The sequence below is a fragment of the Idiotropiscis lumnitzeri genome, chromosome 4 (genome assembly GCF_059441095.1).
Source record: "Idiotropiscis lumnitzeri isolate Australia: NSW breed Sydney's pygmy pipehorse chromosome 4, RoL_Ilum_1.0, whole genome shotgun sequence".
NCBI lineage: Eukaryota > Metazoa > Chordata > Actinopteri > Syngnathiformes > Syngnathidae > Idiotropiscis > Idiotropiscis lumnitzeri.
This window is the reverse complement of record NC_142394.1, coordinates 31,079,355-31,095,070: the sequence shown is the minus strand read 5'-3', so window position 1 is coordinate 31,095,070 and position 15,716 is coordinate 31,079,355. Positions and strand designations below refer to the sequence as shown.

General features: G+C 47.8%; 2 protein-coding genes across 4 annotated transcripts in view; one reads left to right on the top strand and one right to left on the bottom strand.

The window, feature by feature from the left end:
• Positions 1-116: 116 nt before the first annotated feature.
• aspnat (aspartate N-acetyltransferase) lies at positions 117-7,629 on the top strand. Its single transcript, XM_088292618.1, has 3 exons — positions 117-791; positions 2,313-2,477; positions 6,223-7,629. The coding sequence occupies exons 1-3, from the start codon at positions 482-484 to the stop codon at positions 6,588-6,590; spliced, it is 843 nt and encodes a 280-aa protein (XP_088148744.1). The 5' UTR covers positions 117-481; the 3' UTR covers positions 6,591-7,629.
• A 4,068-nt stretch (positions 7,630-11,697) lies between these two features.
• The window catches only part of poln (polymerase (DNA directed) nu), a 28,126-nt gene continuing 24,107 nt past the window's right edge, over positions 11,698-15,716 (bottom strand). For 2 of the 3 annotated variants that reach the window (XM_088292598.1, XM_088292599.1), the window contains 6 exons: positions 15,324-15,455; positions 14,034-14,144; positions 13,871-13,949; positions 13,303-13,370; positions 13,177-13,238; positions 11,698-12,234 (listed from right to left, as the gene is read on the bottom strand). In XM_088292598.1, the coding sequence (XP_088148724.1) occupies positions 12,160-12,234; positions 13,177-13,238; positions 13,303-13,370; positions 13,871-13,949; positions 14,034-14,144; positions 15,324-15,455 (527 nt within the window). In that variant the 3' untranslated portion in view covers positions 11,698-12,159. The remainder of the gene's footprint in view (positions 12,235-13,176; positions 13,239-13,302; positions 13,371-13,870; positions 13,950-14,033; positions 14,145-15,323; positions 15,456-15,716) is intronic. The other variant, XM_088292600.1, reaches the window with a different exon arrangement.

Below are 15,716 nucleotides of genomic sequence, written 5' to 3'. Positions count from 1 at the left end.
TCCTCCTGTGCGTGCAAAAATAAATAAATAATAAATAATAATATATATATATATGTGTAGGAAAGCCAAAGTTCCGTTTGACGCATCATCACGGATGTCGCCTTTGCAGCACCACCAGCCCTCCCTTCATATCGACCCAAATACGCACACATCGGCCGTGCTACGGAGGCGATCGAAAAGCGAGAGGGAGCCCGCGTGTCTCTCCTCCTCCATCAGCATCTCACGGCTTCCACCAATCGCGGCGACGCGCGGACCTCCATCCACACGCCCTGCCCCGCCTATAAATACAGCTGGTGGCGAACCGGCGAGCCTTGGTCGCCACAATTGCAGCAGAGCCCCCCTTCCTCCTCATCCTCCTTCGTCTTCTCCCCATCCATCGTCTCTTCTTTTCATTTTTTTGCTTTCTGATTTCTTTTGAAAGGAAAAGGCTGCACCGTGCACGTTGGGGGGGGCGGGGGGGGTCTACTCGGCGGCCACTTGCATGCATTGTTCGTCTCCCAAAATGGTTTGCGAGACTAAAATAGTTGCGGACGAACACGATGCACTGCCCGGGAGCAAAAAGGAGCCCATGATGTGGAGCGCCGCGTCGTCCGCGTCCGCGTCGGCGTCCGCGTCCGGCGACGCCAAGGACACGAGGCGGGACGCGGTGTTCATCCGCGAGTTCGAGCGCGGCGACCAGGAGGAGGTGCGGCGCATCTTTTACGAGGGCATCATGGAGAGGATACCCAACACGGCGTTTCGGGGGCTCGGCCAGCAACCTCAAACGCAGTTTTTGTACGCGCTTCTCACAGGTATGTAAAGCTCTCAATCCCGTTCGTGTGCGCGCGTAATTCGAACGGGAATGATTCCACAGGTGTTTGACGCACCGCACCGAGTGAAAATTTGTTGCAACACCGGCAACAAAAGGCATGGACGGCCGCACTGCGCATGCGCGCTAACCGGCGCCCAGGCAAGCGACGACACGGGCCTCGCCTGGAATGAATGAGCGAATTTGGACAACCACACACACACGCAAACGCACACACACGCACACACAAGTCAGCCCACCACCCCTTTTCAGGAATTCCCAGCTCCAAATCCTTGCTGTGTTCCTTTGGGCACACGAGCAGCAAACCTCCTGCACACTTCGTCCAACATGGCTTCCTCATGCAGTTTCAAAGCTATTTACACAGCAAATGGAAAGCCTAAAAAAATGGACCCATGGGTTAAACTGTTTGTCAAGAGACTGTTTTCCAACACCACCATGTGCTCCGTATTTCATCAGCATAAAAAAATAATACAGATTCATGGACAAGTGAAAGCAAAACTGGACCGTGGTGAGGCCGCCGGTCAAGAGGAGATTTGTTTGCAACACTGGCATGCTTCAAGGTGCTCATCATTTGAGGTGAAAGTTCACCCGAAAGAGGTCAGGCGCTATAAAAATGGGATAGATGGATGACCCACACAAAATTGAGCCATCAACTGGACTGGTGTCGAGAAAGTCATTATTAGGCTGTTCATCATTCAGGATCAAAGTTGACTTTAAAAAAGACGAGCCGTGGGCGGCTGAAGCAAAAGTGACCAGTGCGTGTCCAAACCAAAACCAGCACCTTTTTGATGTCTCCCTCCTCCAACACACCGATCCTGATCGATTGAATTAGGCATGTTGGAGGAGGGAGACATCGAAAACAGGATTGGTCAGACCTTGTGTCAAAGGGGGCGGGGTTAAACAAGTCGGTTTCAGTACTGGTATGCATTAGCTCAGGTGCGTTATACGGACGAAAGCGACCTTGACATCGAGCACAAAGTGACGCCAACGGTCACTGGTCGCTTTTTTTTGCTACTGTATCTAGATGATCTTTTTTCATCGGCGCATTATGAAATGTTTTGTTACCATTTTCGAGAAAATGTTTCACAAGAATGAATTTCTTCTCTTGCCCGGTTTTACCACCTCATGTAGAAACCACATGGGCCCCGTCAGTGAAGTTTAGCATATGCTAATGGCCGCTAGAAATCGGACAGCGTGCCGCAAATGGCCCCCGGGCCGTACTTTCAACACCTCTTCATTAGACTGTTTATCAATGGCGGTGAACGTTTACTTTGAAGAGGACAGGAGCTATAAAAATGCGATGGATGGTTGGCTTTCGCAAAATTGACCCATGGGTTAGCCCACGTGTCACGGGGGACACGGGGGGGAGGGGCAAAAAGAAGTTGCTTTCAACACTGGTATGCATTCAACTGTTCATCATTTGAGGTGGCCGTTTCAAGCATTGTAGAAACTCGACCTTTTTTGTGGCTCACGTGCGATTGTTTTGTTTTGTTTTCCTCTGCAGTCATGTGCTTTTTCGTGACCAAATCGTTGGCGCTGACCTGCTGCGCGCCGCTGGCGCTCATGGGCGCGCGCTACTACTACAGCGGCAAAGTCATTCACAGTTACCTGGACCACGCCTTGCACACGGACATGGCCGACATAGAGGCCTATTACATGAAGCCTGCAGGTAAGACTTGCGGGGGTGAGGGGGGGGGGTCTTTTTTTTTGTGGACCAGATTTTTGGAATAAAGGGAGAAAAAAAAGTGCTGTCACAGGTGGGTGTGGCCAATACGCTGCCCCTCCTCCCGGCTTTTTTTCCTTTGCCTTCCCCCACTTGCGTCCTCTTTCTCGAAGGTCTGATGGGAGGAAGTGGGGGGGTCATGGGGGGGGACTGGTGTGCAGCATCACCAATGATTCGATGGGGAGGAGGAAGAACTGCCTGGCTCACTATTCAAGCATCAGTGCTCTTGCACAATGTCAAGTGAACTTGTAAAGGAGGGAGGGGGCACTTGAACCTCAGTTTTGCGGCTATTTGCCCCCGTGACGACGATTTTAGTTCATGGGGGTGACGCAAAAAAAAAAAAAAGATCTGTGATAAGGCAAGGGCCAAAAATGAAGAAAAGGTGGCGATTCAAGTTGTCTTAGTGATTCAAAACTCCAAAGCGGTGCCGATTGTTACGACCTTAAACAAAAATCGGATTGGAATCGTTAGAAAAAGCAAATGACAATCATAATTCCACTTCTATGATTTGTTTTGTTTCTCCGAATACAAAACCAGATCTTGCTTTCCCAGTCGCGACGAGTTGACGAGGAAATATTTCAAAAAACATACCTTAGGTTGGGGGTGCCCACGTCCGGTCCTCGAGGGCCGCTATCCTGCATGTTTTAGGCGTCTCCCTCCTCTCACACACACGATTCAAATGATCAGCTCAGAAGCCCGATAACGATCGTCATCATTTGAGTCAGGTGTGTTGCATCCAAAACAGGCGTCGTCGGGGCTCTCGAGGACCACACTCGGGCACCTCCAAAAAGTTTCCAAATTGTTGAGAAATTCAACGCGACTGACTCCTTGATTGCATTCAACTACTTTCCTCTCTTGTCCGATTGTGAAAAAGATTCTGCTCGTGTTGCCTGATGAATTCCAAAGTTGTGAGTCACGTTTTGAGACGAGGTCACGAAAAGAAACATTTTGAAAAGTTGCCAAACCGGACTGTGCTTTCGTAAAGGAGATCCACTCAAGTGGCCCAAATGACTTCATGTCCCTCCTCACGCCGCGGGGGCAGCAAAGCCAAAATTGGTCCATTGCGCCACCAATGATCGGCAATCAAAGGGTGAGTTAATAGCCCAAAAAGTTTTCATCCCTCGCGAGGGGCCGAGCGCGGAGGAGGTGGAAATAACAGAATGAGCGGAAGCCTTCATGGCGGTGTGGGATACACGCTGGCTCGGGTTAATGAAGGATTCATTTCAAGGCCAGAGTGTGAGCACTTTGAGCAAGAGAAACGCACGGACAAAGTCCAGCAAAGTGGTCGAGAAGGAACGGCTAAATCGGATCCGATTTGACGGCCGCTCTGACGGTGTCACAGAGTGGTGGCCTTTCAAAAAAAGAAAAAAAAAAGGAGAGAAAAAAATAAAAAAGGAAAAAAACAAGAGATGAAAGGGGGAAAGAAAAAAAGGAATGAAAAAGAGAAAAGAAATTGAAATCATGTAAGAAAAGAAAATTTTGTTGAAAAAAGTTTTCAGAGAGAAAAGAAGATTTAGGGGGAAAAAAAGAAGAGGCGACAAAACGTAATTAAAGGTGAAAATGAAAAAAAGAGAAAGAAATGAAGAAAAGAATGGAGAAGGAAAAAAGTCGATGAGGAGAGGGAAAAAAACATGGAAAAGGTCAGTGAGGGAAGACAAAAAGGAGAAAAAGAAGGAAAAAATCAAATGAAAAAGACAAATTTACAAGCAAAGTTGCAGACAAATAAGGATTATGCAAAAAGGAAGGAGGAAGGAAAAAAGTGACAAACATTTTAAAAAGGAAAAGGAGGGAGAAAAGCTGATCATTAAAAAAAGGATAAAGTAAAGAAATGAAAATTTGATTTGAGAAGCGGAAGGAAAGGAAATAAGAGAGAAAAGCCAAGTGAAGGAAGTCAACTGGATGTGAAATCGCCATGGCAACCGTCGAGATGCTATTCTTAAAGCAACTGCGAGATGTTCCACCTTGTTGCTTTATTCCTCCACACTCGCTTGGAATCAAGTCGGCCTTTAACAAGTCAAGACCGCCTTCTTTGGTTCATTTATTTGCATTCAAAGCGCTCAACACATTTTGCCTCTTGACGTAAAGAAAGCAAAAAACAAGGCGGCAGCACCCCCAGAAGCACTTGAAGCAGTCGCCTAAAATGCTCCCACAAGAAAAGCAACGGACGGATGCGCGAGACGTGCGCTCTCACCGTCTTCCTCCCTCCCGATTTCTTTCTTGCGCCGACCGAGATCATCAGTATTCACAAGGCCCCTCCCCCTCTTCTCTCGTCTCCGTCCTCCCCTCCCTCGCAGCCATAATGGATCCTTTCAAGACTGCACAAGCTTCCATTTGGCTCCCAACAGCAGACGCCTGAGAAAATGGCAGGCAGAAGCATCACAGGGCAGACAATTGCATTGGGCTCGCTTCTGGAAAAGTCCAACATGTCACCGAGCTTCGACGTGATGAGTGGCAGTGGCAGCGTGTGCATGTGAGGACGCAGGACGCATGTCGGCGGCGGTCGGACAGATGGTCAGGAGGGCACGATTGCGACACCCGCCTCTCGCACTCCTGAAAAACGCAACAAATACTGCAGCATCATTCCTTGTTTTGTTTTTTTTGGGGGGGGGCATGGGTAAAAAAAATGCATGCAATAGGAGGGGGAAAAGGGGAAGAAAAAAATCGGAAAAAAGAGAGCAAAGGTCAAGCAAAAAGAGGACAAAGAGAACAAAGAATGAAAGAAAATGGGAAAAGACAGAAAGGTGAAAATGGCACAAAGAAAGAAAAGGGGAAAGGAAAAAAGGAGAGGAAAGAAAAAGGAGGAAGAGGAGAGATTTGGAAAAGAGGGGAAGGAAAAGGAGTACAAGAAAAAGAAGAAAGAAAGGAAACATTTGAAAGAAACTAGAAAGGAAGGAAGAAAAAAAACGGGTGGAATGGAAGGAAAAAGAAAAAACAGAAGAATGAAAAGCAAAACGAAAAGAAAATTGAGAGAGAGAAAAGACAAAAAGTGCATTTAGCTTAAAGCTAACAAACGATATACGGCTAATAAACACAAGCGACGTTTTGATGTCGCAGCCCTTCGATAGTCCACCCAGGAATTGGAAATCGTGAAATTTCCAGCTGATCTTCGGATATCGAAGCAGTCGGCGCAAATTAGGGCGCGGTGCGGAAGGTGACATTTGTTTTGGTCCTGGCCGCTAGATGTCGCCCACGCTCGCGGAGACGCCCAATTTGGATTTTGGGTTCAATTTCGATGTACTCGTTCACGTTACAAAAACAAATGCGACATCCGTCATGTGACACGTCACGCGACGTGTTCACCGACGTAAGCGTCTTTTCAGAAGAGCCATGCTTGTGTTTTAGATTTGCAAAATTAGGACAAGATTTTGTTTTATTTCAGTTTGTCGGAAATTTCAACAAAAAGTGTCGACGGCTAATAGCTTCTTTATCCTCTGCAAAGAACCACCGATTATTTCCGCGGCCTACCGAGGAGTGAGCGTCCTTATGCTCAGTATGTGCATGAAGATGCAAAGTTGTGTTTGTATTTCACCGCTGCCAGGCGGCAAAGGTGCACACAGAAGAAGGAGCAGCCGTCGCGACGCCGCCACACGATGTGGAACGCCATTTTAGCTTTTTTTTAAAAATGCATTGCCGTTTTTATTTTTCCTGAGGTAAGAACGGATGCCGATCATTTTGCCCCTCTGCCTTCCAGGTTCCTGTTTCTGGGTCGCGGTGCTGGACGGTCGCGTGGTGGGCATCGTGGCGGCGCAAGGCCGCGAGGACGACAACGCGGTGGAGCTGCGGCGCATGTCGGTGGATTCTCGCTACCGCGGCAAAGGCATCGCCAAGGCCTTGGGTCGCCGCGTTCTGGAGTTCGCCGTGCGCAACAACTACGCGGCGGTGGTCCTGGGCACCACGGCGGTCAAGATGGCCGCCCACAAGCTGTACGAGTCGCTGGGCTTCCGCCGAACGGGCCAGAGCGAGGACTACAGGCTGCCCGGCGTGAGCCGCTCGGCCGCCGAGCGGCTCTTCTTCCAGATCCGGCACAGCCGCTACCGCCTGCAGCTCCGCGAGGAGTGAGAGGTCGCGAAAGACGCAGGAGAGCGGGACAGAGAGAGCCAGAGTGACCGCCCCCTCCTCTCCTCTCACAGGGTTTTTATTTATTTGACTTGACATCATCGCTTACTTTCAAGTCGCTCACATTTCCCATCGCTTTGTACTTTTTGTTGTCGTTGGAACATTTCTTTTCATGCCATGATGAATCTGTTTTGGTCTCGTTCCCAGTGGAAATCGGTGGCGGCATTTTGACATCCCTTTGCTGACAAGAACCCGCTCGCTCTGATCAATAGCGCCATTGATGACTGGGACTGGGGGGGGGCGGAGTTTTCCTTGGACGTACACAAGACGCCACGTTGTAGCACAGCCGATGACAAAGACGCACTCAACAAACGTGAACGAGCTGAGTCCAAACCGAGTCAATGTTGGGTTACTCTCGGCCAGCGCATTCACCCAACATGTTGGCTCAAGATTTTGATAAAACGACGCCTACTGATGCGCGACACCAAAATGGGTTGCCAGGTTCGGTATCAGTTTGGCTGCGGTTCAAAAGAGTGCGCCACTCATTTTCGGAACCATGCCGCCGCTATCAGTGTTTACTGACAATAATTCTGACTTGAAATTGACCACTAAATTGTCCAAAACGCTGCCCAATTTTCAAGCCAAGCAGCTGGGTCAAAATAATCAACCCAACTTTGAGTAAAAGTAACCCAATCTGCCCAAAACGAGCGGGTCAGGAAAACAACGTGAAATGAACTCCTTCAATAACCAGCGTACAAATTTTGCCACTTTCATCAGACGCAACTCAAGAAATAAATCAAACCTAAGATCATTTAGAAACGCAAGAAGCAAAAACTAGACCGAAGCCAATATTTTGGGCGCAAATTTTCACTTGAACCTCCCCGCCGGTCCATTTTTGCTTTCTGTCCGTTGAGTCGCGCTCTCTGTGATGGGTCAAGTCGCGGAGTCTCACACTCTTTCAATCAAACACACCGCGCACCTTAACCAGTCAAGTATGAAATTTAGCACACAAACGCAACAACGCTAATTGAATGGAAAAGGACGGCAGCTTTTTAATTTTTCTTTACCAGCAGCGTCACGCGAGTTTTCAGGTTGGAACTCGGCGCTAGACAACCGCAAGGCAGAAAAAAAAAAAAAATCACACCTCCGAAATCCCTGCTGGGGAACGACGTGACAACGAGCAATACCGACGAATCTTCAGCACAAGAAAAGCGGATTTCCTTTTTTTTTTTTTTTTTTTAAACATAGCAAAGCCAGCAACGTTCATTTGCCAAAAGTATCGTCATATCTTTTCTAAAAGTCAACTAAGGAGCAAGGGGAGGGGATAGAAGATGCAGAAACCTCAGAACATGACCTTCGTCGTCTTCCCACCTCCCATTTGACTACATGAAAAAAAACCTTTGACCTCCCTTCTCCTCGGCCTCAGCAATTTGCCACCTTTTCTGCATGAGCCTCACAGCCTTGCTGCACCGCTTTGATGACGTCATTTGGAAGCTTGTCGGGGCCCCCTCGAACCTTAACCCTCTCTCGCTCCCACCGCACACACGCGCGTTCACTCCCTATTTGAGTGTGTGTGTGGAGACGAACCCAATGCAACACTGCCCCGGACGACATCTCGCCTGCCAGCCAACCCAAATGCCGAATGCAAAAGCAATGCAACGCGGCAACGCCTGTGTGACCTGCAAAACAAAAACAAAAGCAGAAATCTAATTATTCATATCGATTTATATATGCCTGCTATATAGAATTATATAGAGACATATATATGAAAATGTATCGTGCTCTTTTTTTTTTTTTACATAACGCGAAACAATTGCATGGAATGTCTTTCTGAAATTGCAATGAAGATTGACTCCGAGCACACGATTTTGAGTGGACGGCGTTTTGAAACGAGCAGGATGACGTGGAAATGTTTTTTTTTTGTTTTGCATGGCATGCGTCGCCCAAGCTCCGCTAAATACTTGAACGTTTACGCCAACGCCATTGGAAAATAGCTTCAAAATTGGACGGCGCGACGCAGGCGGCGAACAAAATGTCGACACGCGCGCTCGGAATGTTTGCGATGAGGCGCGACATGCATGACGACGTTTGAAAATGCTCCTCAGAATAGAACGGAATGTTCATTGGGAAGATCGCATTCAGAAAGCCTAAAATCAATTCCTGAAAAGCGGTTTGGAACGATGAGGTTCCTTCTTCCTTTTTTTTTTTCATCCGTTTACTACTTCAGCCAATTTTAGTAGAATGTAGAAAGGATTCAATATGCAAGTTTTTGCCGAGTGTGTACAATCGCACTTTTCTTTTTTTTTCTGATGGTCGAGAAGGTATGCTGCATCCAGACCCCCTCGCGGACCGTCACTCGGGCACAAACGGCCAAAATTAAAAGTCCACAATCCAATCCAACTTGAATAAAGATCAGTGATGTTTCCTTGGCAACGGCACAAATGTTTTGAGGGTCGTGAGCACCCAAAGGCATGAATGTAAACTGCTGACCTGAAGTTGTCTTTTTGGCATTTTTTTTTCTTCATTTCATTTCCCTTTTGGGGGGGTTGTGGCAAGTCGAGATGAACAAGGTTGTAAATAGCTCTCCGGCCGCCATTTTGTGTTGAACTTGAGGCATTTGAATCAGGCGCATTTTAAAGGAGGACTGCCACGTGGAATGTTCCAGCTTGTGAAGAAAAAAAAAAAAAGAAAGCGTGAGTTGGGGGTGTTTTGGGAAGTATGCTGCGAGGAGGAGGACATGGACTCCAAAAGTGTCGAGAACACTGCAGCACTTGTAGCACAAGCGCGTCTTGTACGACAGCACAGCTTTTGATTGCTTTTTTTTTTTTGTTGTTGTTTCTCCGTGAGGAATACACGCGAAATTTGTATTTACTCAAGACGTCATTGCATGATGTATCACTCATACGGACCAATGGCTATTTTTAGAAGCGGAAATCACCTGACTGCAGCATTTGTATTGCGATGTGGCGATATTTTGTCCAAAACGCTGCCCACGTGCCATCCAATCGAGCAATAAACACAAGTAGGCAAACTACGACGTGCTTTCCACATGGATTTTGTCTGAAGAAGTCTGTTATTTATGACCCCTTACGCAACACGCTTTCGACTTGAGACATTTTTTTTATTATTCTATTATGTGGCATCCGCACAGATGTACGTACATCAGCAAAATTGCACAAATGTCAACGAGTAACAAGTGTTGGAAGATGGCGTGAATGCGGCGAGTGGTTTTGCAAGGCACACTCGGGTCGCACCGTTGGGATAAAACGAGCCCGAATTGCCACTTTGAACTTTGCAGCTTCAACGTTTTGCATCGCACGTGGGGGTTGTTTTTACTCACTTTTTATTCAAAAACGGTTCATGCAAGAACTCTCGAGCAGCGCTTCGTCATTAATGGTTGTCGTCGCGATGGTTCAAACTAGCGCTGGACGATTAAGAAGAAAAAAAACATTTGATATAATTGTGATTAAATATGCGAGGACTTTATTCAAGGTCCTTTTCCCCATCGACTATTTTGAACTTGTAAACTGCTCTTAAGAAGCACCGAATGGATCCAGACATTTAATAAATCAATCAAATATTCATATAGCGTTCGGCATTCTCAATTTGAATAGCGTGGATCGTTCAGCGGCAGCTTTCCTTTTCTTGCCTGTCTGCTCGAACGGCGGCGAGCGTTGTGCAGTCCAGCAACATGCCTCGCCATGAGCGCTGCATGTTGCCGGGAAACGGCCTCGCGCAAAACGCTGCGGGGAACTGATATGCAGCGGCGCTTTTGGGGAGGCGGGCGGGTCAAGCAGATGGCTGCGAGAGAGCGCTGGAAGGAGGGAAGCGCGGATGGAGGCAACTTTGGAATTGGGGTGAGGGGGGGGCCATGGAATTTGAGGAAAGGGGCCCGACGGGAGTAAATGGCACCTGAGGCCCGTTGACGTTTACGAAAGGGGATGAGAAGAGAAGAGAAGAGAAAGCACAGTTCCGTTTGGGGACAGAAGTGGCTGCAGTGAAAGCGGATTTTTTGTTGCTCCCTGTCTGTCTCTCATGCTGTACGACCACACTGGGAAGAATCCCAAATGGTGTATATATGCGAGTGGAAGACGGTTCTGATGAACGTGGCTGTACATATTATGAAGCAATTAAAAAAAAAATGCATTCAGCTTGAACACGTTTCGAGCAGCGTAATGCTTTGTCATTTGGAAATCGGCATTTGTCGCAGCACACAATTCTATCAAAGTACTTGCACGTCTTACGGTTGCCATGGCAGCCGGGGCGAACCTCACACTATTGCCCGTGCCAACTGGCTCCATCTTAGTCCTGACGTAATAAGGTCGCTGGAAAAGACAAATGAGCTGACGTGAGTCCTTACAAGCATGTTGGCGGTGAGACTGAAGGCAGCATTTGGTCTACCTGCCTGACTTGGGACACACGTCCTCCAGTCCTGAAGAGTGTGCACATGCCAGTCTCACACTCCTCTCTGCGGGGGGAGGAGAGTTGAGGAGGCGTGGGGGCACCCACTCTTAAGCCAGCAGAACAATGAGAGGCGAGATGGCCGGATTTCCATAACACTGTCCAGTGCTGGGCTCTGAGCTCTGCTCGGAGAGTGAAAGATTATTCCGGAAAAGATAAAAGGAATTGATGAAACAAATTGGGCAAGTTCTAGCCACATTGGAGTGAACACTGAAGTGGCAAAAAAAAAAAAGGAAAAATGTCATCAGTTCAGCGCTTAATAGAAAGCGCGAGCATGGAAACAGGATGGTGAAAGTGTCAGAAGCTTGTTTTTTTGTTTATCTACCACAAAAGGCCGCCATTTGAATAGGGGGGGGGGTGTAGACTTTGGGTGATATTTGGACCAATCATGCCGCCAATCAGTTTAGAAAGAGCGTGGTTGCCCGAGACAGAAAGTCGGTCAGTGTGCCTGGAAGCCCGTGTGAGCGTATTCACGGTGGCTTGGTGGTGAACACCGCGCGCGTGTGTGTGTGTGCGTGTGTGCGTTTGCAAAACGTGTAGCAGTATTTGTGGAATGCGTGTGTCAGTGTGAGGTGGCTCCAATCAAGACAAAAGGGGCTCGAGTCCTGTTGGAGATGAAGGGAAAGAAAAAAAAAAGACGGGCTGGAGGTAGAATTTGTATGCATGTATTGTGCAAGAACGTGCACGTTTTGTGCAACGAGCAAGTGCAGAACAATTATTTTATACAGAATCAAAACACCAAAACAAAGAAGATTCTCTTATAAATAGCAAGCAATGAACACGTAACGCGAGTTGTGAGCGAGGAAGGGAGGGGGGGTGAGGGCAAGAGATTTTGGCGGGAAAACGAATAATTCTTAAATGATGATGCACCACGTGCACTTCATTCAACGGAACAAATCACCCACTCATTTCAAGACAGAGAAAACGTGTGTGCGCGAGAAACAAACGAAAAAACGGTGCCATCCAGTCTGCGGCTCCCGCCGTTGCCCCCGGATACGGATGGAGCAGCGGCCGGGTTTCCATGGCGATGCGGATGCTGGTCAAATGAGCCGAGACATGAAAAACGGAGCGGCGAAGGCGCACGCGCTCCAACATAACGAACGTCGAGAGCTTAAGCGGGTGGCACGTGAAGCGCTGACATGGAGCCCCAAGACTTGCCGCAGAAGAATGCCACCTTCAGGGGGACCTGACCAACACACACACAAACACACGCAAACATTGAACGCACAAGAAAAATAAAGATCATCCCTGCACAATCATCAGATAAAAAAAAAAAAAAAAAAAAAAGGGCTGCTTCCGTAGCGATTCTCTTCCATCTGCACCAGTGACGTCGAGTTTTCCGGGCAAATGTCCGCGTTTGAATTGTGACGCTAATTTTGACCCCGCTGGGAATTTTGGCCTGCCAGAAAAATTGGTGGATATTTGCAATTGAAATTTGACGAAACAAAAGAAATTAAGGAGAACCTTGACAATTTCACTCAAATTTAAAAGTGTTTCTGGAGCCGATTTCCTGACGGCAACATCAAGGAAACGAGTTTCTCTAATTTGTCCCGCACAAAAAACTCAATTTGTCCAGAACTTTTTGTCCAGAACTTTCGTACTCAGGTCGACGTGGCCTTTTCAGCTCAACTTTGCATTTTGACAGATTTTTATTTTCTTTTGAGGAAAAACTTTCTAATTTTGGCGAGCATTTTTCGCAAAGATTCCAGGAACCTGAACCAAAGTTTTCATTAAACAATGAGAATATAACGAGATAACCAACAGAAGTGTTTTTTTTCCCCGTAGGTTACATTTTTTTATATATTCAATAGTTTTTATTTCTCAAATTCATTTTGCACTTTCTTGTCAACAAATAAATCTAAATTGATTAAAAAAAGATCTACTGAAGTTTTGAGAACATTTATTGTGTAATTAAATAATAATAAAAATCATTAAATTGTGAAAACAAACAAATAATATTACTGATATTCCAAATATTTGATATTCTATTTGCATACTTTTAACCATGTAGGCCACGCCTCCCGGTCGTCGTAGGACGTAGTGTAATTGATTCTTCCATTCAGTTCCAAAGATCGGAACCAGGAAATAGCCCGAAGCGGAACATGAACCAAACAGTCTGCGCACTCACGTTAAGATGAACGCCGAGATGCTCGATGTGGCTCAAGGACTCCATGGCGCGCTTGAGCAGAGCTGCGCACAGAAACCCGTTTCAGTTGAAAGTCAGCGAAATCCCGACGAAATCAGAGGTAGTCACCGGCAAACTCTTGCGACTGCGCGTCCTCCACTTCAAACAGGAGTTCATCGTTGAACTGAGCGATCAGCCTGCAGCACAAGACAATCTTGCGATGCTTCGTGCTCCAGCAATTTAGATGCCTTGGTGTACCCCCCCCCACACACACACTTGATTGCGGCATCATTTTCTTGGGTTTTTACAGAACTCAGACAAGTAAGGCATTTCTTCTTAGTTGGAGAACTGTGCGAGCAAGACCAAAGACATACTGTCTCTTTTTAATCGGGTCTCTCTAAAAACTGCAAATTGGGTTAAAAGTAACCCAAATTGGGTAATATAGCAAACCCAGCACCGGGTCAGAAGGGACTGAGCCAATGCTGGGCTATTTAAGCTATTTAAGCCCAGCATTGGCTTACGAAGAGCCCTGTAGTGGGTCACCACGGCAAGTCACGGGCGTTTATTAACCGAGACAGTTTTTGCAGTGGATGAAAATAATTCACCCAACTTTGGGCCAATGTAACTAAAATCACCCCAACCCATTGAATGGGTTCGGAAAACATTCCCGAGGCTGAGCTAAATTGGGCCGCCGTACCTGGCGGAGAGCGTTTCGGAGGCGGCGAGCATCTCGGAGGCTCGGATCATCGCCAGCTTACACAGGTCGGCCGCCGAACCTGCGCACAAAGTTGCAGTTGCAAACGTTCATTTCAACGTTTGCTCTTCTTCAGCGGAAGCGGAATGCAAAACGTTAGACCGACCTTGCAGCACGAAGGCAATTGCCATCTTCTCTGCTCGCGAGCGTTGAGCCGTGTCTTCAGAAAGAATATGTTGCAAGGGCCGCTGGCGGCCCACGAGGGAGCACGCGAAACCTGCACAACATGTACAAGAGTTGGCATTGTTGTTTTCCTCTAAAGGCAACACTTTCAAAAGCAACATTACATTCGACTTTATAAATCTTCAGTGCAGAGGGCAATGCGGTGCGCTCGCGGTTCCCACGTCACCTGCAACATTTTCAAGTTCGGTGCTACGACCTTCTTGAGTGGCATTTGCATGTCTCTCATTTTTCTCCTTCCACATTCCAGAAAGCGGAGCAATGTGCACCCCCGCCACGCTCAAAGTCACCTGGGCAAGTTCCAAGTGACCCGCGACCCTCATGAGCACCAGCTGGATACAAAATGGATGAACGGGTGAATGGTGCAGGCGCAAAGTGGAGTGTGACCGCAACTGGCGTCAACACGTGTGTGTGTGCGGCGGTTCGTTGGCAAAAATGTGAAGTGGCGCACGCTAACCCGTGATCACATGCAGGGATGCGTCAATTTGGACACACACGCCCACACACACACACAGCACAGCAGAGCAGAGCAGAGCAGTACATTCCGAGAGCGGGACAATGGGCACGGCTTTGCCGCTAAATCCCTTCAGTATCCCTTACTGTGAGGAAAGTCAAGCGGGGCATGGAACCTGAATGGCCCTCTCCTCATTAATGCACACGCACACGTCCACACAATCTCAGGGCCAAATACGCAGGAAGTGAGCTCACATCAGATCCGGGCGCACACAAAAGCCCTCCACTGACCCGTGACAACTTTTGGCCGCGCACGGTCATGACCTTTGTGCCGAGCAGCGGCGGCGGTGCACTTTGAGGTCGCAAACGTTGCTTCCATGTGTGCACCGGCGTGGCTGTGAGTGACGCTGGAATGTGCTTGCTGACACGGAATCATTGCGTATGTTATGTATGGAAGTGCATGTGCGTGAATGAAAAGGGCTTTCCAGAATCACACACGGGGGAGATAAATCCGTCCACACTGGCTTCTTTGGCTAAGGGCGGACTGAACTGCATTTTGTGTGGCAGCTGGAATGTTTGTGAGCGGTCAACCGTCAATCCCAGGGCACATTTTTTGTCACAAAAAGATGATGAAAAATTGCGACCAAATGTCGCCGGTCAGCGCCTTGCCCTCCAGACGTTCCAGCCTCAACCCGCCGGCCTTATTCATCAAATCTGTCGTGCCCTGACCCGTTCCACCACAAAAACAAAACAACAAACGTACCTTGCTCGCGGCACTGCCGGATTGTCGTCAGGATGAAGTCCTTGACTTGGGGGAATTTCATAAAGAAGTTGTCTTGGAATCGGCGCGCCTCCAGCGCTTTCACGCCCATGGTGGTGGAGAGGCAATCACGGCCTGCGGAGGGAGGGACAAATGCAGAATCAGCAATTTTCACAAAGACGAGCTACTGGAAAGCGATCAGATGCAATGATGAGGAGTCAAATATTGAGGATTGTTATCTTATGTGTCCACATATATGCTGCTCTTTTTCTTTTAAAAAGGCAACTCCGGGAGCTAACCGTGAATATGCCAAAGGCCTTTTGGATTGTTTGTTAGCATCGAGCTTACGCCAATCTTGTTGTACACCGAGGACAATGACAATTTAGGGCATTGGGA

Excerpts from the sequence above, each read along its gene's own strand:
- aspnat (XM_088292618.1), top strand. The coding sequence starts at position 482 with ATGCATTGTTCGTCTCCCAAAATGGTTTGCGAGACTAAAATAGTTGCG. Across the intron at positions 792-2,312 it reads TTTGTACGCGCTTCTCACAG|TCATGTGCTTTTTCGTGACC; the intron begins GTATGTAAAGCT and ends TTTCCTCTGCAG. Across the intron at positions 2,478-6,222 it reads CTATTACATGAAGCCTGCAG|GTTCCTGTTTCTGGGTCGCG; the intron begins GTAAGACTTGCG and ends TCTGCCTTCCAG.